Source organism: Bombina bombina, chromosome 1 (genome assembly GCF_027579735.1).
Source record: "Bombina bombina isolate aBomBom1 chromosome 1, aBomBom1.pri, whole genome shotgun sequence".
Lineage (NCBI taxonomy): Eukaryota > Metazoa > Chordata > Amphibia > Anura > Bombinatoridae > Bombina > Bombina bombina.
In genome coordinates this window covers 1,390,406,272-1,390,428,878 of record NC_069499.1, presented here as the reverse complement: position 1 = coordinate 1,390,428,878, position 22,607 = coordinate 1,390,406,272, and the positions used below count along the sequence as shown (strand labels likewise).

General features: G+C 37.8%; 1 protein-coding gene across 1 annotated transcript; it reads left to right on the top strand.

Moving 5' to 3' along the window:
- The first annotated feature begins 4,873 nt into the window (after positions 1-4,873).
- Positions 4,874-22,190, top strand: MPZ (myelin protein zero). Its single transcript, XM_053704681.1, is given in 6 exon segments — positions 4,874-5,024; positions 11,021-11,187; positions 13,575-13,788; positions 14,684-14,819; positions 16,134-16,194; positions 19,400-22,190. Coding segments are annotated over 6 exon segments (939 nt in total). The 5' UTR covers positions 4,874-4,966; the 3' UTR covers positions 19,703-22,190.
- Positions 22,191-22,607: the final 417 nt, after the last annotated feature.

Below are 22,607 nucleotides of genomic sequence, written 5' to 3'. Positions count from 1 at the left end.
AGGTAAATTTATTTTAAGGTAGTTAGGATTTTTTTTTAGTTAATTTAGGGATATTTTAATGTAGGTTAAGGGGATGTTAGGTTAGATTTTAGTTTATAACTTTGCGATGTGGGGGGTGGCGGCTTAGGGGTTAATAGTTTATTTATTTTGCGATGTGGGGGGATGGCAGTTTAGGGGTTAATACTTTAGTTACTCTGCTAGGTTGGGGGCTGGTGGTTTAGGAGTTAATAGTTTTATTTAGTTACTTTGCGATGTGGGGGATGGCGGTTTATAATATTTTATTTATGGGTGTAAGTGTACTTTGTAATGTATTTTCTTTGTGTTTTGTGCAACTTTTTAATTTCGAAAAACAGTTTACCACAGCTCTTATATTGCACAAAGGATTGAAGTGTGAGGCGATTTCTCTAGCGTAATTCGTTGGATCTCTAAATCGCAATTGTGCTGCCGCGAAACCGTTTTCACCGCACTTGTAATCTAGCCCTGTGTGTGATTGCTATTATTTGTCTTCCTGCCAGTGTATGCCACCTTTAACAATTAACAACCCATTAACTACTCTATGCTAAGTATTGCCTAATTTTCAATAAAAATGCATCTGATTTCACAGTATTCTGCTGTTCTCCCTTATCAGCATTAAAAGGTACACTTGGCATTCTCCCTGGTGCAAAACACTTTCCCTCTCTTCCCCATCTCTCTCTCTCCTTCTCTTCCCCCTCTATTTCTTCCTCTCTTCCCCACCTCTCTCTCCCTCTCTTCCCCCTATCTCTCCCTCTCTTCCCTCTCTTCCCCCTCTATCTCTCCCTCTCTTCCCCATCTCTCCCTCCCTCTCTTCCCCATCTCTGTCTCTCTTCCCTATCTCTCTCTCCCTCTCTTCCCCATTTCACTCTCCCTCTTTTCCCCCTCTATCTCTCCCTCTTTTCCCCCTCTATCTCTCCCTCTCTTCCCCATCTCTGTCTCTCTTCCCCATCTTCGCTCCTCCCTCTCTTCTTTCTGTCTTTTTATCTCTCTCTTCCCCCACCCTGCCCAACCCTCACTTACCCTACCCATCTCTGTCTCTCCCTTTCTCACCCATCTCTGTCTCTCCCTCTCTTCCCCCTCTCAGTCTCTCACTCTATTCCCCATCTATGTCTCTCTCTCCTTCTCTGTCTGTCTCTCCCTCTCTATCCCCTCCTCTTTCTCTCCCCCCTCTCTGTCTCTCCCTTTCTCCTCCCTCTCAACTTCATCTTTGTCTCTCCCTCTCTCATACCTCTGTCCTCCCTCTTTTCTTTGTCTCTCCCCCTCTTCTCCATCTTTGTCTCTCCCACTCTTTCACATCACTGTCTCACCCTCTCTCACCCCTCTTTTTCCAATCTCTGTCTTTTCTCTCTCTTCCCCATCTTTGTCTCACTCCTCCATAAATAGTGTCTTGTAATTAGTGTGACTTTCTCCCTTCTCTGTCTCCCCGTTTCCTAATTTCCCTCTCTTTCTGCCCCCAGCCTTACCCCTCTCTGTCTCCTCCTTTCTCCCCTAGCTCTGTCTCTCCCTGTCTCCTCATTTTCTGTCACTACCTCTCTATTCCCTCTCTTTCTACCCCCAGCCTTACCCCTGTCTGTTTCCGCCTTTCTTCCATAGTTCGGTCTCTCCCTGTCTCCCCCTCTCTAACCCATCTCTGTCTCTTTCCTTCTCTTCCACCTCTGCCTTTCCCTCTCTGCCTCTCTCTCCCACTATCTTCCCCTTCTCTGTCTCTCACTCTTCTTTGTATGTATATGTGTGTATGCAGGTATGAGTATGTGTTTATGCATGTATGAGTGTGTATGTGTGTATCTATGTGCGATTGTGTGTGTATGTGTATATATGAGTGTGTGCATGTGTATGCGTATGTGTGTGTATGTATGAGTGTGTGTGTATGTGTATGTATGAGTGTGTGTATATGTATGCATGTATGAGTGTGTGTATGTATGAGTGTGTGTATATGTATGTGTATGTATGTATAAGTGTGTGTGTGTATTTATTTGTGTGTGTATATATGTATGTATGTATGAGTGTGTGTGTGTATCTGTATGTATGAATGTGTGTTTATGTATGCATGTATGAGTGTGTGTATGTATGTGTATCTACAGTTGTGCTCATAAGTTTACATACCCTGGCAGAATTTATGATTTCTTGACCATTTTTCAGAGAATATGAATGATAACACAAAAACTTTTATTTCACTCATGGTTAGTGTTTGGCTGAAGCCATTTATGATCAATCAACTGTGTTTACTCTTTTTAAATCATAATGACAACAGAAACTACTCAAATGACCCTGATCAAAAGTTTACATACCCTGGTGATTTTGGCCTGATAACATGCACACAAGTTGACACAAGGGGTTTGAATGGCTATTAAAGGTAACCATCCTCACCTGTGATCTTTTTTCTTGTAATTAGTGTGAGTGTATAAAATGTCAATGAGTTTCTGGACTCCTGACAGACCCTTGTATCTTTCATCCAGTGCTGCACTGACGTTTCTGGATTCTGAGTCATGGGGGAAAAAAAAGAATTGTCAAAGGATCTGTGGGAAAAAGGTAGTTGAACTGTATAAAACAGGAAAGGGATATAAAAAGATATCCAAGGAATTGAGAATGCAAATCAGCAGTGTTCAAACTCTAATAAAGAAGCGGAAAATGAGGAGTTCTGTTTGATAACATACTGCATTCATCTTGCCATCAATTATGACCAAATTTCCTGTGCCTTTGTAGCTCATACATCCCCAAAACATCAGCGATCCACCTCTGTGTTTCACAGTACGAATGGTGTTCCTTTCATCATAGGCCTTGTTGACTCCTCTCCAAATGTAGCGTTTATGGTTGTGGCCAAAAAGCTCAATTTTGGTCTTATCCCTCCAAATGACTTCGTGCCAGAAGGTTTGAGGCTTGTCTCTGTGCTGTTTGGCATATTGTAAGTGGTATACCTTGTGGCATTAGCAATGGCTTTCTTCTTCTTCGACTCAACCATGCAGCCCATCTTTCTTCAAGTGCCTCCTTATTGTGCATCTTGAAACAGCCACACCACATGTCCTGTATTTCACCTGAAGTTATTTGTGAGTTTGTCTTTGCATCCTGAATAATTTCTCTGGCAGTTGTGGGTGAAATTTTAGTTGGTCTACCTGACCGTGGTTTGGTTTCAACAGAACCCCTAATTTTCCACTTCTTTATTAGAGTTTGAACACTGCTGATTTGCATTCTCAATTCCTTGGATATCTTTTTATATCCCTTTCCTGTTTTATACAGTTCAACTACCTTTTCCCGCAGATCCTTTGACAATTCTTTTGCTTTCCCCATGACTCAGAATCCAGAATCATCAGTGCACCACTGGATGAAAGATGCAAGGGTCTGTCAGGAGTCCAGAAACTCATTGACCTTTTATACACTCACACTAATTACAAGAAAACAGATCACATGTGAGGATGGTTACCTTTAATAGCCATTCAAACCCCTTTGTGTCAAATTGTGTGCATGTTATCAGGCCAAAATCACCAGGGTATGTAAACTTTTGATCAGGGTCATTTGGGTAGTTTCTGTTGTCATTATGATTTAAAAAGAGTAAACACAGTTGATTGATAATAAATGGCTTCAGCCAAACACTAACTATGAGTGAAAGAAAAGTTTTTGCGTTATCATTTATATTCTCTGAAAAATTGCCAAGAAATCATAAATTCTGCCAGGGTATGTAAACTTATGAGCACAACTGTATGAGTGTGTATGTATGTATTAGTGTGTGTGTATGTATGTAATAGTGTATGTATATGCATGTATGAGTATGTGTATGTATGTTTGAATGTGTGTGTATATGTGTATGTATGATTGTGTGTATGTATGTATGAGTAGGTGTGAATGAGTGTGTATGTATATGTATGTATGCATGAGTGTATGTATATGTTTGTATGTATTTATGAGTGTGTATGTATGCATGAGTGTGTGTATATGTATGTATGAGTGTGTGTGTGTGTATGTATTTGTATGTATGTAAGAGTGTGTGTATATGTGTGTTTGTGTATGTATGAGTATGTGTATATGTATGTATAAGTGTGTGTGTGTATATATGAGTGTGTGTGTATGTGTATTTATGAGTGTGTGTGTATGTGTATGTGTATGTATGAGTGTGTGTATATGTATGTATGTACGAGTGTGTGTTCATGAATGTGTATGTATGAGTGAGTTTGTATGTATATGTATGTATGCATAGGTGTGTATATGTGTGTATGTATGAGTGTGTGTACATGTATGTATGTATAAGTGTGTGTGTATGTATAGGTATGTATGTATGTATAGACTGGCTATTATGCCCCCACCCCAGCACTTGGGCCCTGGTGCCACCGCACCTGCTGCGCCCATGGTAGTTCCGCCCCTGTATATGTCTCTCCCTCTCTTCCCCATCTCTGTCTCTCCCTCTTTTCCCCTTTTCTGTCTCTCCATCTCTCTCCCCTCACTGTTTTTCCCTCTCTTCTCCATATCTGTCTCTCCCCCTCTCTGTCTCTTCCTTTAATCCACAAATCTGCCTCCCTCTCTCTCTCTCTCTCTCTCCGCTCCATCTCTCTTTCTCCCTCTCTTTCCCATCTCTCTCCCCCCTCTCTCCATGGTCGGTAGGGCTACAGCTTTGACTCTTTTTGCACTTTACTTGTATTTCTATTTATCTCTTGATCTCCTTCACTATACTAAACCCACATCCCAGGGGAACAAAAGCCCCATTATTGCCAGTTGCTGTACATTGTCCATGATCCCCACCCATCTCCACACACACATACAATGCCCCTGTCCAAATCTGCTCCCACTAACCAGATGCCAAAACTAGATTGGCCAGCAGCTCTGAGTAAACTTCCCTGTTCCCTCCTTCATTGGTTTATAAACCAAGTGCCATGAACATTCTCATTTATTCCATCACAGGAGGTATCTGAGGGTATCTAGGGCTCCCCAATGCACCTGGGGATCATACACTATTAGAAGACCAATGGATCCCCTTAGAACACCATGCTCCCTGCTTGTTGTCTTGCTCTTCTCAGCTTTGGGTAAGTTCAACTTTTCCCTTTAACCCATGAATGCCTCTTCCTCTGGAAAAGTATGTAGATACTTCAGGAATGCACTAGCTGTAGTTGTATAGTCTTAGGTAGCAGTTTACATTGTTGAGCAAAGAATTGTGCAGTTCTATAGATAAAGGATTGTGTAAATGGGTTGTGTTTTGTGTATTTATTTGTTAACTTTGGAGGAGATATTTCCAGATCCTGGTAAGAAATTAACACTTCTTTGGGAACTATTTTTTGTTGCAGCCAAATTGTTAAGATTGGGATATTGTGTATAGTGTTCTCAGTGTTGTGCTAAGAAATAGACTAACACTTTTCTATACCATCAGTAGGTAGAATTTATGAGGTTTCTACAAAATGTACAATTGAAGCAATATACTAAAGCAGTTAATTCAATGCACAGCATGTTAGAGTAATTTGATCAGCTATATTCAGTTAGCTTTTTTCTAAATCTATTTTATAATGTGATGTACATTCTTATTAAGAAAAACGTTCTTTTAGCTGGGAACATTGAGAACATTTCAACACAGTCACAGTCAGTGATTCATTTTATTTGTCCAAGAAATTAGATTTCTTTACTCTCTGTTGATACCAGTTTGTTCTAAAATGTAGTTCTGTTTGCATTTTGTTACATGAACTACAAACACTTAGAAAACTATTCAAGAGACACATTGATTAGCACTATTATTCACGTTTGATTAGCACTATACCAAATATGCTAGTAAATGCTGTATGTATAGATTATTGTGTGCAGTGGCGTAGTGAGGTGGGGCATGGGGGGGGGCATTTGCTCCAGGTGCCAGTCTATTGGAGGCACACAGGGGTATGCTTGGGACCACTGTTCCCTGTAATATCTTCATGCAGTGCTGGCTGTAGGCTTTTAAAAATTTAAACTTTGCTTATTACCTGTGCACAGGCTGTAGTTTGTGGGTTTTTACAAAAAGGGCAGAAAGAACAACAATAACAGCTTGTCTTCTATCTTAATTATTACTGATTAAATTGCCTTTAACCATATTTATTTAAAATAAGAAGATTACAAGCTGTGACACTTTTACAGATATACAGTATCTAGGTGTCTTAGTTCTGCCTGATTATTGATTTGTATAAACATAATAATAATAATAATAATAATAATAATAATAATTGTTTTATTCAATACTCCCTCTCTTCTCCATCTCTGTCTCTCCCTCTTTTTCTGCTCACTCCCTCATCCCTTTCCCTCAATCTCTTCCCCCTCTCTATGGTTTTGGGGGGCAGTTAAAGGTTTTCCCCTGGCTCCTGGGCTCTTAATGCACTTGCTAATATTTGGTGGTACAGGACTAGTAGAACCTTCTAGCCCGATAATATATTTTCAATTACTCAAGTAGCTGTCTGCCATAAAGGAATCACAACATTCATCCAAGGCAGCAATCACACCAATCACATTATACTTGTCAAAGATCATATTATGGCTTTAAAGTTGTTTGTAAATTTGGATATAGGAAAAACCCAAGATGCAACTGTTCCCTGTGCCAATGTCCTGCCCTCTACTGTTTGGAACGCTATGGGAAGTTGCTAATAAAAATATATTGTTATTATTCCACTTTACATTCTGATTTCACTTTTTGATTGCAACTCATCATTTTAATTTTCATGGCAAGTGGTAAACTAGATAATTGAATCTAACTTGGTAATTATTAGTAGTTATTTAATTGGCAAAGCTAATAACCAGGAATATGTGCTCACAGATTTAGTAGTTTTGTTTTCTTTTTTTATGTATTGCTTCCTAAAGATATCTATTACATATTACAAAAGGATATGATGGGATTTTATTTTTTTTAAAAATTGATAAAGTTTTTAGGTTATTTTGTTTGTTTTTTGTCTTTATAAATTGAGAGAGATATAGAGGTACAAACAGATTGTAGACTTTTATATTAACTTTTTTTAATGTCTCTTCACCCCATAAAAACAATTACATTCCTCTTATAAGGGATTTACAAAATTAAGTAATTATAAGTTTTCCCAGTTTCCTTAGAACTAATACTTAAAATGGAATACTCTAAAGCTATATTACCATGGCATTTTATTCCTGCCTAAAAATCTGAGACATTTACTTTACTTTGTTTACAAATTTGATTCCTTACAAATACAATTATATTTAATGTTACATGATGTCTAATTTAGCATTGACATATTTGGTTGTATAGTAGTGCCAATGCTTGGTTTTATATGTTTTTTGCCTTTCAGTGTGTAAATATTTTAGATCTACAAGCCATCGATACCATCAAATTAACAGGATTGTAGCATACCTTCACAATAGTTCAAGTGTTCTACAAATAGGGTTTACACTCTTGAAGTCAGTAACATTTTCTGTCCTTCTTCCTGATATAGAGATGTCATTCTGTGCCAATGATATCAATTGTATTAATTTAACACATGCAAACAAGTGCAAACTCACTAGGGAATCTCTGTTTCTCATGGACTAATAAAAAAATTGTAAAAATGTAGAAAGACACTGTAATTGGAGGAAAATTATGGCACATGTCCTGGTTCTTAGTAGGAACTGTTAAACTAATATCTTGTTAATAATTTCATCCCTATTCCTGTGTCAAATATATACTACAAAATCAAATATTTGGAACTAAGGGCCCAATTTTCTAAAGGTCTCTGGGGTGTTGAGATTCGTTATTATTATTATCAGGTATTTGTAGAGCGCCAACAGGTTCCGCAGCACTGTTAACATAGGTGGTATATAAAAAAACAATTACAGGGATCAAATGGGTTGAGGGTCCTGCCGAGAGTTGCACTGTTGTAGTCGGCTCTTATTAAGGTGAACTACAAACAGCTGGGCTCATAGGCTTACATGCTATGGGGTTTAAGGGGATAGCAGTGGAAATAGGAAGGTTAGGGTAGGTTGTATGTGTCCCTGAATAGTAGAGTCTTCAGGGAGCACTTGAAGCTTTTAAAACTAGGGGAGAGTCTTGTGGAGCGAGGCAGAGAGTTCCATAAAATGGGAGCAAGTCTGGAGAAATCTTGTAAATGGGAATGTGAGGAGGTAACAAGAGAAGGAGGAGAGTAAAAGATTATGAGTGGAGCGAAGGGGATGGGAGGGAGAGTATCTGGAGACAAGGTCTGAGATGTAGGGGGAGCAATGCAGTTGAGGGCTTTGTGTGTCAAAGTGAGAATTTTGTGTTTAATCGTGGAGGCAAGAGGAAGCCAGTGAAGGGATTGGCAGAGAGGTGCGGCAGATGAAGAGCAACATGTAAGGAAGATGAGCCTGGCAGAGGCATTCATTATAGATTTAAAGGAGCTAGGCAGCAGCTAGAGAGATCAGAGAGGATGGAGTTGCAGTAGTCGAGTCGGGAAAGGATTAGAGAGTGAATTAAAATCTTAGTTGTGTCTTGTGTAAGGAAATGTCTCATTTTAGGTGGAACCGGCAGGCTTTAGCCAATGACTGAATGTGAGGAGTGAAAGAAAGATCTGAGTCAAGTGTAACCCCAAGACATCGGGCATGTGAGGTTGGGGTAATGATGGAGTTATCAACAGTTATGAAGACATGAGGGGTGGAGATTTTGGAAGAAGGGTGGAAAATAAGGAGCTCAGTTTTGGAGAGATTTAGCTTGAGGTAGTGAGAGACATCCAAGATGAGATATGAGAGAGACAGTTAGTGACACGGGTTAGCAAGGAAGGAGATAGTGCTGGTGCAGAGAGGTAGATTTGGGTATCAATGGTATACAAATGATAATGAAACCCATGGGACTGTATTATGGAACCTAATGAGGACGTGTAGATTGAGAAGAGAAGGGGACCGAGGACAGTCTTGCGGTACCCCAACAGAAAGAGGTAACGGGGCAGAGGATGCCCCAGAGAAGGCTACACTAAAGGTATGGTTAGACAGATAGGAAGAGAACCACAAGAGAGCTGTGTCACAAATGCCGAAGAATTGTAGGGTTTGGAGCAAAAGAGGGTGGTCGACAGTATCAAAGGTTTCAGACAGATCAAGGAGGATAAGTAGAGAGAAGTGGCCTTTGGATTTTGCTGTAAGTAGGTTGTTGTCTCTGTTGAGTGAAGGGGGAGAAATCCAGATTGCAGTGGGTCAACGAGGGAGCTTAATGTAAGGAAATGGGATAGCAAATACTAGCCTTTCAAGAAGCTTTGATGCAAGAGGGAGTAGGGAAATAGGGCGGTAGTTGGATGGGGAGGTTGCATTGAGAGAAGGTTTTTTCAGGATAGTTGTAACTAATGCATGTTTAAGAGATGTGGGAACTATACAAGTGCTGAGGGAGAGGTTGAAGATGTGTGTGAGTAAAGGGGTAAGGGTAGAAGAGAGGGAGGGAAGTAGTTGTGAGGGGATGGGGCCGAGGGGACAGGTAGTGAGGTGAGAGGATAGTATAAGGGCAGAAACTTCTTCTTCTGTAACAGGGGCAAAAGAGCTAAATTTATGGCTATGTGTGTTTTGGATGATTGTGAGCTTGTGAGGGGGTGGGAAACCGGTAGTATGTTGAGAGCTGATTTTATTTCTGATGGAGTCGATTTTGTTGTTGAAGTAGCTGGCAAAATCTTGAGCTGAGAGAAAAGTTGAGGTGGGGGTGGGCGGGGAAGAGTATTGAATGTAGAGAACAGACATTTTGGGTTTGAAGAAAGAGTAGAGATAATAGTAGAGAAGTAATGTTACTTATATAGATTAAGGGGAGAATAGTAAGAGTTCAAGATGAATTTATAGTGAAGAAAGTGATCAGAACTCCGAGATTTCCTCCAGGGTCGCTCAGCAGTACAGGAACATCTGCGTAGGTACCGTGTCAGAGGAGTATGCCAGGGCTGAGAATGAGTGCATGTTTTCCGAGCTATGGTATGTAGGGCCAGATTATCAAGGGCCGATGCAAGGGTGGAGTTATAGTGGCAGATAGATTAATTAGGACAAGAAAAGGAGGGGATGGAAGAGAGAATAGGTTTGAGAGAGTTAGCAAGCTGTTGTTGATCCTTCATTAAGAATGCTCTCCAGTACTTCTATTTCCCTATTGAAATTATCTAAAGCCACTTTTTACCTTGAAAACAGCGTGTCTCACTTAGGGGCACATACTGCATTTTCATATGAGAAGGGGATGCATATATTACAAAAGTGCACAATGAAAATCATAAATTTAAAATTATACAAGACAAAAAACTGAATCATACATATATAAATATGCAGAAAAAAATTGTATTGTTAAGGTGCATCAAAAATCATAACAAAATTGTTCACTAAAAATCATATTTTATCAAAAACGTAAAATTTGTATGTAAATTACACAGGTTTAAATATGCACAGTGTAAATCATAATTTAAATACACTTGATGTGCAACAGAAAAAACATAGAAATTCGTACTTGTAAGTATAAAATACAAAGCGTAATTGTTGTTTTATCGTAAAATAGGCTGAACATGGGCATGTATGAATTTGTCTCTCATATCCCAGTGCAAATATCTAAACATTTGCACTTTACAGATCTCACTGTTTTTTCTTGCAAACTATAAGGTGGAGAGGTTGTGACAAAATATGCAAAATACTTCATACCCTAATTGAAAAACACGTGCGTACAAAAATAGAGGCGATTGTAAGATGCTATACGCAGAAAGCAGCGCACTGTGATTTGTTTTTGATGCAAGATTTGATTTTTAAATTGCTCCCCTTGCACACTGCTAACTTCGCTCTAACCAGCTCAAGTTTACCTTTCTAGAGAGCTCCTTTACTTTCTATAGGAGACATCTCGCCACTAGCAGGAATTTATCCTTTCTTAAGATAATTCCACATTATATTCAATACTCCCTCTCTTCTCCATGTCTGTCTCTCCCTTTGCGAGAGTCAGTGTGAAAAACCACATCAGAAACGGCAAAGTTTTTATAATTGGGCCCCAAATTTGAAAGTAGACCGCAGTTCTCTGTGTTATTGCCTTCACAAATATTTAATGTATAGACAGTCACTAGGTTTCTAATTTGATATTTGGTATTGTTTTTCGTCTGTATAGTTCTTTCTCCCACCCTGGCAATTGAAGTTTACACTGATCGAGAACTCCATGGAACAGTGGGGTCAAGGATCACCCTCTCCTGCACATTCTGGTCAAGTGAATGGATTTCTGATGACATCTCAGTGAGCTGGCACTACCAGCCCGATAACAGCAGGGACACATATTCAGTAAGTGCTTTTTAAGATCCCAAACATTCTCATTTAGTGTTACCGACATTGGGCTAGAAAAAACTAACACCTATCGCTCATACGCTAACCCGACAGAAGTTATGAACAGTTCACATTCCAATGTTCCTCACATACAGGATAATGTAATTTTTATTGTAAATATATATTTCTATATATATCTAGATATGCCTATAAATACAAATTACATTATCCGGTCAGTGAAGAACATTGGAATGTTAAATATGTACTGTAAATATACAGTAAAACACATGAATACTTAAATGCATATGTATACACATCTCTCTCTCTCTCTCTCTCTCTCTCTCTCTCTCTCTCTCTCTCTCTCTATCTATCTATCTATCTATCTATATATGCATACATACACATATTTAGACATATCTATGTATCTATATATATGTTAAAGCCCTTTGCACTCTCTTTTTGTCAAACACCTTATACAATGGCCTCTAGTTATGAAAGTCTGGCGGATCAGGTCCGCCAGACTTCGCTGAATACGGCCAATAGGACGCCAGCAGGGGGGTGTCAATCAACCCGATCGTACTCGATCGGGTTGTATTGTTGCGATGTCTGTCCGCCTGCTCAGATCAGGCGGACAGGTTATGGAGCAGCGGTCTTTGTGACTGCAGGCTCGCCAGAAACACGGGGCATCAAGCTCCATACAGAGCTTGATACATATGCCCCCATATATCTTTGAGCCCTTATAACTTTTGAAATAATTTTTATCAGATAGTGTTTATATTATTGTAACTGTACTTTTAAGTGTATTTATGTTGTATTTAATTCAACTTGTTTTTCTTCCCCTACCATTTACACAATGCAAGTTGCGCTAACCCGACAAGCGTAAACCACGAATAATGGGATTTTTTTTACAAACACTAATGATTATATATTCATATCTAAAACTAATGAGAACATGTACAGATTTTTAACAACAACTGAATGCATTAGGAATGATATACACAGACACTTCCGTTTACATCTTTACAGTGAATATATTTATATGTCTGGCTACTGTTGTACAATATTTTGTATGTAGTAGCTGTTTAGTAATTGTGTTTGTGTATAGTGTATAGTCTTTAAGGGACACTAATTAGATCATAAATAGAAACATTTCAATATGTTTAAAGGGACAGTAAAGTCAATTAAACTTAAATGATTTGGTTATAGCGTGAAAATGTAAACAACTTAACAAATCACTTTTTTTTATCAATTTTGCTTAGTTCTTTTTGTTAAAGAGTAAGCCTAGGTGAGCTCAGGAGTGTATGTGTCTCTAAACATCTGGCATAAGTGTTTGCAACAATGTTTATAGCTATACATAGTTGCAAACACAGCTGCCATAGACTACTAAAGTTGTGCACTTGCTCATGAGCTCCTATCAGCCTATCTAGGTTTACTGTTCAACAAAGGTTACCAAGAGAACACAGAAATTTATAAATAGCAGTAAATTGTAAAGTTGTTTTTTACTGCACTTGAAGAAAGCCCATCTATCCTGTAACCTACTTTTTCTAATGCTGACATACATCAGATGGGAACTCATGGACAAAGTCCTCTATCCCTTTGCAAATGTCTGTTTTTAAATGTTATCATTTCAGAATTCACCGATGTTTCTAGCCCTGCAGAATATGTTGGAACTTTTCAACTTCAAATAATGATACTGTATAAAATGATATAAACTCTGCTCACTCTCCTCATTACAGTCTTCCCATGTTAAGCTAGGGAGGAGGCAACGTGTGGTGGTAACTCACTGGTTTGTGACTTATTCACCAGCAACGAGATATTTTATAGTTAAACGTACATTTTTTTATGAAATGTTTAATAAATATGGGGATCCAGGTAAAAATATAGTCTGTAATAGTTCTACAGATTCATATAAGACATGTGCTTGACCATTCTTTACCACAAGAGGGCAACAGAATAACGTTAAGAGAGTATAAGAAGGCTTTTTGCATTTTAGATGCAAACATTCTCAGGACAGCACCCATATATCTTTATATAAATATTCTATATGATGATATACTAATGTGGACTACTAGGGATTGGTCAAAGCTGAACACTCATAGCTTTTAGGGCTTTACACCATTTATATCCTCTTACAACCACTCTTTTTATTGGGCAGGCCTATCCTATCCTAGTATATAGTATTATAGCATTAGCAAGTTTATTTAATGTGTTAATGGGTTTTACATTTTGCGGCAGCCCCTGATCTTAAGCAAGAGTTGCATATGGTTATGCTATAAACTGGTAAAATATGCTAATTTGTCTTCCCATTTTGCCAAGCTATACCAACAAATTCACACATTATACTGATCCAGTAGTATTTCACCTCTCAGCTGGTTGTTTGTGACTAATACCTCTCTCTGTATTAGATATTCCACTATGCCAAGGGACAGCCATACATTGATGACACTGGATTGTTTAAAGATCGCATTGAGTGGATCGGATACCCAAAGAGCAAAGATGGGTCCATTGTGATTCATGACCTTGAATTCACGGACAATGGCACCTTCACCTGTGATGTGAAGAACCCACCTGATGTAGTGGGCAAGTCTTCCTATGTTCATCTCCTTGTCCACGATAAAGGTAACGCTTTGTTCTCCATTAAACAACATAGCATCTAAGCCAATATATCTCTTTGACCTCTGAATGTGTGAACTTGCTGCACACTTAAATATCTGACCAAACGTTTTCCTAAATGTGTCTTTCTAAGCTAAAACCTAAATGCGTATAAAATAATTTGGGCATGTTCTCCCAATGAACACTGTACTTACAATGTGTTAAAGGGACATGAAACCAAAAATTTTCTTTCATGATTCAGATACTGAATATCATTTTAAACAACTTTCCAATTTACTTCTATTGTATAATTTGCTTCATTCTCTTGGCGTCCTTTGTTGAAGAAGTAGCAATGCACTACTGGGAGCTAGCTGAATGCACTAAGTGAGCCAATAAGATGAGGCATATATGCAGCCACCAATCAGCAGCTCCTGAGTCTTCCTAGGTATCGTTTATTCATCAAAGGATATCATGCAAACAAAACAAATTAGATAAAAGAAGTATATTGGAAAGTTGTTTAAAATCACATGCTCTGTCATGAAAGAAAAAGATTGGGTTTCATATTGCATATTACATGTTACAAACATATACATTAAACCAGCATGTGTGAAATAAATCATTGGGTGTGTATTATGTATGTGTATATATATATTTATAGTTTAAGGACTGTTTGTCATAGGATGGAAGGCAAGAAAAAAAGAGAAGTGAAAGCTGAGGCCACCAATGTTTTGTGTCATTGAACTATACATTGCACATTTCTATAAAGATGACATTTTTCAGAATGTCAGACTCATCTGTGCATTTGAAATAATACATTTAAAAGATTTTGTTGAGTTTGTGATATTTTGGGGATTATTGTGGTTTTACAACAGTTATATTTCTTGGGGAACACTCACTATTTGTTTCATTTGGATTTGTGCAGCTCCGATCCGCGCAGGAGTGATCCTGGGTATCATCATTGGGGCTGCTTTGGGACTGGTAATTGTTGTGGCTATAATCGCTTACCTGATTCGTTACTGCTGGCTGAGAAGGCAGGTTCGGATGCAGAGGGAGCTAAGGTAAGCTGAAGTCCTTACCCAGCTGTTTATTTAGATTTAGTATGTCATTTACAATCTATTTTAGGGTTGCCACCTTTTTGGAAGAAAATACCGGCCATGCTCATTAACATAAATTTGAATACATAGATTACTGTGAGTTTACCTCTTAGTACAAGAGCCAGTTTGTCACTCAGAAAACCAGCTTCCTAGAATAACCGTTACTGCTGGTCAGGGCTGCAGCCTAAAAATCCACTCCCTTTTATCTTAAATATTGTGATCTTTAAAAGGTTATAAAACCCAAAATGTTTATTTCATGATTCAGGTAGAGCATGCAATTTTAAACAACTTTATAAATTACCTCTGTTATCAATTTTTCTTTGTTTGCTTGGTATCTTTTGTTGAAAAGCAGGTACGTTTGCTTAGCAGCCGGAAAATTTCTGGAGCAATATTTGGCAGCAGTTTTGCAAGAATGTTATACTCGATGGCAGCACTTTTTTCTGCTACTGTATGTAGTTCTCCAGATGCCTACCTAGGTATCTCTTCAACAAAGAATATCATGGGAACAAAGCAAATTTGATAATAGAAGTAAATTGGAAACTTTTTTAAAATGGTATGCTCTGTCTGAATTAGAAAAGAACATTACTGGGTTTCATATCCCTTTAAAGGGACAGTCTACGCCAAAATTGTTATTGTTTAAAAAGATAAATAAGCCCCTTACTATCCATTACCAAGATTTGCACAACCAACATTGTTATATTAATATACTTTAGAACATTTTAAACCTCTAAATTTCTGCCTGTTTCTAAGCCACTACAGACAGCCTCTTATCACATGCATTTATCACAACAAGACACTGCTTATTCATGTGTGCCATATAGATATTATTGTGCTCACTCCTTTGGAGTTGTGCAGGACCCAGCACTAATTGGCTAAAATGCAAGTTAATAGATAATAAATAAATAGCCCTGAGATAAGGGGGCTGTCTGCAGAGGCTTAGATACAAGGTAATCACAGAGGTAACAGGTATATTAATATAAGAGTGTTGGTTATGCAAAACTGGTGAATGGGTAATAAAGGGATTATCTATCTTTTTAAACAATAACATTTTTGGAGTAGACTGTCCCTTTAAGTTTCACTGTATCAAAGTATCAATAGGCTTTATTAGTGGATGAATAGATATTTTTGTGGGCTGTTAGTGGTAGCTCAAACATGACAACATCTGAGATACAAAACTGTTAATCCCAGCACGTGAATCAGTATCCTAAAAGCATGACATCACTACCATGTAACCATTTAATCCTTTGCCTTCTGATGATGTCTACTTTATATTTCCAGCGCACTGGAGAGAGGAAAACTTCACAAATCTTCCAAAGATTCATCCAAACGTAGCAGACAGGTGAGTCATACAAGTGTCAACTGATATTAAATATTTAAATGCCCACTGGAGATTCTGAACCAAATTAAGTTTTTTTTAATTTTATTTTGCATGGCAGTAGGAAAGCTGGGCAGCCATTTTATTTAACATTTTATCTTAACGTCAACATTAATCAACCCTGTTAAAGGGACTGTAAACACATTGTAATCATGAGACATTTCTGTTGCCTTGCTAAAGAATAACATATACGCCAAGTCTAAATGTTTTTAAAATAAATTAACATTGATTTTACTGCAATTGTTTGTCAATAGCCCCCCCCCCCAAAAAAAAATTTGCCTTATTTGGAGCAGCCAATCTGTGCTTTAGTCTGCTGATTATAAGTATGGTCACAGTTATAAAGTTAGTATAATGTGAATTGTTTTGTAGTTGTTATCAGCTAAAGCCAATTAGGGAAATATATATAGTGGAATTAGCCTTGAAAAATCAATTAAAAACACCTACAAATTTCAACATTAAATTACATGAAAAGGAGCCAAAATAAATAATGAAAGTATATTGGAAAGTTGTATAGCTATACATAACTAAACATTGTTGTATTAAAATCTCAACGTGTTTACTGTCCCTTTAACAAAGTGAATAGTGTTGAGATATGTAGTTCCAGAGTTTTGTAAACTTTTTTTGACAGAGAACAGGAAATCACCCTATAATAGTTTTTTAAAACTAAAAAAAAAAGTTAACTCCATGGTCTGCCGAGCTTATCTGAAGTCTCATCAATACTGCAAGATCCCTCAAATAATTTTAGAAAAGCAAATTTTATCTTAAAAGCTAAGGCAATGTAGAGGCAGTTACAACTAAAACAGGACACTTTCTGGAACTAGTTTTATAGTTGTTGTTGTTTTAATTTGTTTCCTTTGGATTATTCTTTCCAAAAAGCTTTTTTTTCTTTCTTTTTTTTCAGAGTCTTGTTGGCCATACAATAGCACATGTTTGCATCCCTCTTTTGAATAAATAAATTCAATTTAAAAGTTACAATGTGAGATAATATGAGATAGTGCAGCTCTGGAGTAGTATATTCTCCAAATCACAATATGGATAAACATTATTTAGGTCAGGGCTCTTCAAACCAGGGATCAGGATCCATTGCTGGGTCGCAACAAGTTGTTAACTGGGTCTGTGTGTGGTGTGTGTTGTATAATGTATGAGTGTGTTTTGTGTGTCTGTGTGTGTGTTGTAGGAGAGTATATGATGTGTATGCTATACAAGAGTGTGTGATTTATGAGAGTGTGTGTTGTATAATGTATGAGTGTGTGTTGTATAATGTATGAGTGTGTGTTGTGTGTCTGTGTGTGTTGTAGGACGGGTATGTGCTGTATGAGAGTGTGTGTTGTATAATGTATGAGTGTGTGTGTTGTGTGTGTGTTGTAGGAGAGTATGTGATGTGTATGCTATACAAGAGTGTGTGATGTATGAGAGTGTGTGTTGTATAATGTATGAGTGTGTGTTGTGTGTCTGTGTGTGTTGTAGGAGATGTATGTGCTGTATGAGAGTGTGTGTGGTGTGTGTTGTATAATGGATGAGTGTGTGTTGTGTGTCTGTGTGTGTTGTAGGAGATGTATGTGCTGTATGAGAGTGTGTGTGGTGTGTGTTGTATAATGTATGTGTGTGTGTGTTGTGTGTCTGTGTGTGTTGTAGGAGATGTATGTGCTGTATGAGAGTGTGTGTGGTGTGTGTTGTATAATGGATGAGTGTGTGTTGTGTGTCTGTGTGTGTTGTAGGAGATGTATGTGCTGTATGAGAGTGTGTGTGTTGTGTGTTGTATAATGTATGTGTGTGTGTGTGTGTGTGTGTGTGTGTCTGTGTGTGTTGTAGGAGATGTATGTGCTGTATGAGAGTGTGTGTGGTGTGTGTTGTATAATGTATGTGTGTGTGTGTGTTGTGTGTCTGTGTGTGTTGTAGGAGATGTATGTGCTGTATGAGAGTGTGTGTGGTGTGTGTTGTATAATGTATGAGTGTGTGTGTGTTGTGTGTCTGTGTGTGTTGTAGGAGGGGTATGTGCTGTATGAGAGTGTGTGCAGTGTGTGTTGTATAATGTATGAGTGTGTGTGTTGAGTGTCTGTGTGTGTGTTGTAGGAGTGGTATGTGCTGTATGAGAGTGTGTGTGGTGTGTGTTGTATAATGGATGAGTGTGTGTTGTGTGTCTGTATGTGTTGTAGGAGATGTATGTGCTGTATGAGAGTGTGTGCAGTGTGTGTTGTATAATGTATGAGTGTGTGTGTTGAGTGTCTGTGTGTGTGTTGTAGGAGGGGTATGTGCTGTATGAGAGTGTATGTGGTTTGTATTATATGAGTATGTGTATTACCTTTTTCAACACTTTCGAGTTTGACTACAATCAGGAATAAAGTTCGCACACATTTTAGTAATTTTGCCACAAATTGCAGCTATCTAGTTGTATATTACTTCAGATATTTTCAGACCAAGCATAAAAATAGGGTTGCACTGATATGTGGTATCATGGCATGGGGTCTTGGGGAAAAAGTTTGATGAATCCTGCTCTAGGTCATCAAATCATACCAGTCACCTCCTTCAGGATCATCAAACTTTAATAAACAAGGGTACAAAAGGATTTCAGTAGTCAAGTGAATGTGGGCTTGATATGTGGCAAGTTTCATAGCTCATTACACACATTACTAACAATAAATCATCATTTATAATAAAATTAATGTCATGTATCCCTGGTATATTCAAATTCCATTTCTAATATTTGCAAAAATATTCAGACAGTAAATGTTCTCTTGGACCATGTGTTATTATTCTGAAGGGATTGGGCTGTAATTGGTTTTATATTGCGTTGGATCCTTTTTATGTAATAGAACACTGAGTGGTGTCTTTGGATATGCAAATTAGTGCACACTACAAAATATATATTTTTTTAAATGAGGTCTGGGAATATTACTAGATATTAAATATTTAGGATTTATTTATTATATGTATTTTATCAGACCGCATTATCTGTCCTATAAAATAGCACAACCTGTGTAAAATCTTTACTAGTATAAACTAGTCTAAACCCTTCTAGGAAAAAAATCACTGCATACAGGCATAGTGGTGGGAGTCTTAAATTACAAACTTGTATTTATAAAGGTTTAATTTTCCATAATTATATCTAGTAAACTTTGCCTTAAAAAGTGAATAATAATTTGACAAATGTCTCATTTTTTGTCTCCAGACCCCAATCCTGTACGCCATGTTAGACCAGACCAGAAGCGGCAAATCTTCAAGCGAGAAAAAATCCAAGGGAGGGATTGGAGATTCACGCAAAGATAGGAAATAGCAATTAGCAGGCAGGGAAGGTACACAGAAGGCAGAGGAGGATTCCCCCCGCAGCTCCAAGGTGGTCTACACCATTGAAATGGAGCTGAGGGGAGAAGAAGATGGGGATCAACCCCACAGAGCCGCTGTAAAGTCTCCCAGCAAAACTAGCCTCAAAAACGCCTTAAAGAATTTAATAAAAAGTGACTCAGAGAAATAAGCCTAATTAATAGAAGAGCACTGGGGGTTTGGGAGCATGGGGATGCTTGGAAATTAATCATCTAGAAGACACCACCATCAGCCAGTAGTATCCTTTGCTATCTAGCTATAACTTTATTCCAGATCTTTTTTTAATATTTAGTACACCATGAGAACCCAAGAGATAAGATAATCTGAAGACAGAAATAGAGATCATATATTTGTGCTACAAATTTCTCCAGAAATGTAACTTGATCTACATATTCCCTAGAACAGTAGATGAGGTTTCTAGTGGAGGAGATTCCCAAGTTAAGACTCACCCCACACTCTTTCTAAAGCTCCCAAACCCTCAATGGTCACATGGCACGGCTAATGCCTTTGATAACCTATACATAGACATTTGTGTACCTTTCCCTGCGGGAAGTTAGCAAGAAATATTAGAGAAAAAAAAGAATTCATGAAGATATCTGCTTGGACATTGGGGAGCCCAGCTTATCATCCCAGGAGTCGCCACAGTGTAATACAACATTATGATTTACCCATCAGGTTCCTTTAATATTTTAGCTGTAGAGTGTGGAACTTACTGTAGTTAAAACAAACTGGCGCTATCTTTTATCTACAAAATGTGGCTTCATAATGTTACACTCCTGTCTACTAACAGATTAATATTTATATAAAGTGAGAAAATGAGTATTTAAAAGAAATATTGGTCAAAAGGTAAATATCATAACTACAAATAGAGAAGACTTATCAGGATAGTTTGGTCTCAGTCTGCTCTGCATTCTGTTTCTTATTGTTCAGTTAAGTTTATAATAACCAGGCTCAACCTATTGCCACACATTAGTAAAAGGTATGTACTAAGTAATAGTGAACAACTAGGAGCCATACTATAAGAAATATAATACATTGCAGACTCACTGGTGGCAGAAGTCTCAAAGCCAAATTAGTCAATGTATCTTATCAGAAAAACAGAGACTTGTGAATGAGTCTGCATCATATTTGTAATCCACACTATTAATTTTATACAGGTTTAGACAATGTGAAGCTACATAAAGCATGGGATTTAAACTCGGAGTGTGATTATGTTTGCAGCTCTCTACTTTGAAATGCATACAAAATGGAGGTGACTTGTAAAACAGTGGTGTAGAGATATAATAGGAGTTCCATCTTCAGTCTTGATCACACTGGGATTTGTAGCCTTTTTATTGATGGGCTCATGCATCATATTGCCAAGTCAGGTGGTACTGTTTTTTTTTCTTCCTGGCTTCTTCCCATGTGTCATCCCAAAAAATATGACAAATGCCTTAGAAACAATGTGTAGGCATTATATCTGACACAATAATGATGTAGTTTATGACTACCACTGGTTATGATGTTCTGTGCTTCTTCAATGAATAGCTTGAACGTACAAATATTGCCCTTTCTGCCTCTCTCCAGGGCAATATTTCTACAGTCTTATCCATTCTGCTGCCAATGGACAGAGGAAGTGGGTAAGCTTTCTGGTTTCTGTGAACCTCAAAGCTTCTTAAGAGAACATTAATGCTTTAATACTCACCCAGTGGGGTTCTACAGGGATCAAAAAAATACAAATCTCAGGATTTAGTTTATAGGGGGAACACCACAGAATTGTATATAGGATATCTGCAATGGGTAACTGTTATGTTTTCCTATATTCCACCAACTTTCATTTTATGTACGTCTTGAATTTCGATTGAGTGTAAATGTGGTTTAATATACTTTGGTGTATTTTTATGTCATTCTAAATGTTTCCATTTTTTCTGGTGCTGCATTGTTTGTCTTTTTAGGCCATGAAACTGAGGCAAAATGAAGTTTCTTGGTTGGATATATTTGTATAAATAAATCCCTTTTCTTATTTTCTGGCCCTATGTAATTAAAAATAACTGTTTTTACATTTTTATTTTCAGTTGTTTGGTATTTTCTTGATTCATTTTAGTTAGTCACTTCACCAAATTTGACATTACAGTTTTGCAATGCATTCTGGGCCTGTTTCTCTACTTTCATAAGATAACTGCATTTGCTTAACTGACTGGTACTATATAATGTAATTACTTATTTGCTGTTAGAAGTGTCTTACAGTATGTTCATAGCAATCCTAAAAGCAAAGGGGTTATGTTATGGTACTTAAGTCATGTTATCCTGGACTTTGAAGCAAAACATTCTGGGTATCTTTCACCTGATACATCTATTTCATTAAAGGGCAAACATTTGATTTCTCTCTATTTAGTTATTTGGGTCTGACCACGTCTCTGGAATGCTTTGCTATTTTCAAAATGGCTGTCTGCTTGTTACATAGCCAACTATACAGTGCAAAGTATAATAGACAGAGTTGGCCCTATTTATTCTTTAAGTGTGTATAAATGTATATAAATAAAAGGTAATGATAAGCGAATATTGGTCATGTCCATGCCATGTTTCCCCACTCTCTCATCATACACAATCAAAAATGACTATAAAATTGTTAATAAAAACTTACATTTCTGGAAAACAAATGACTGGTTTGTGTTTTAATAGTTTATTAAAACGAATTTCTTAGGTCACTCTATCATGCTGCCCTCTATTATAGAGTTGCCAGCTGTGCTCTACAAAAATACTGGACCGGTACATCTGGTAGATCTGTGGGGTCACTCAAGCCCCACTACCACCACCAAAGCTCCACCTTACTCCACTCTTGATTCTACCATGTATAAGCAGGCATTTTACCCCTTGGCTGCCAGTATTATTATTGGTTATTTGTAGAGCGCCAACAGATTCCGCAGCGCTAGTTTTCAAGAAATCAATAATTGTACCTGTTTGGTTGCCTGTAACACATGTAAGCAGTAGAGATTTGAACCCCTTACCTGCTCCTCACTTCTTTGTGCGCCATATTTGTAAAATGGCCTTTAAAAATTTAGCTAACACTCAGGGAC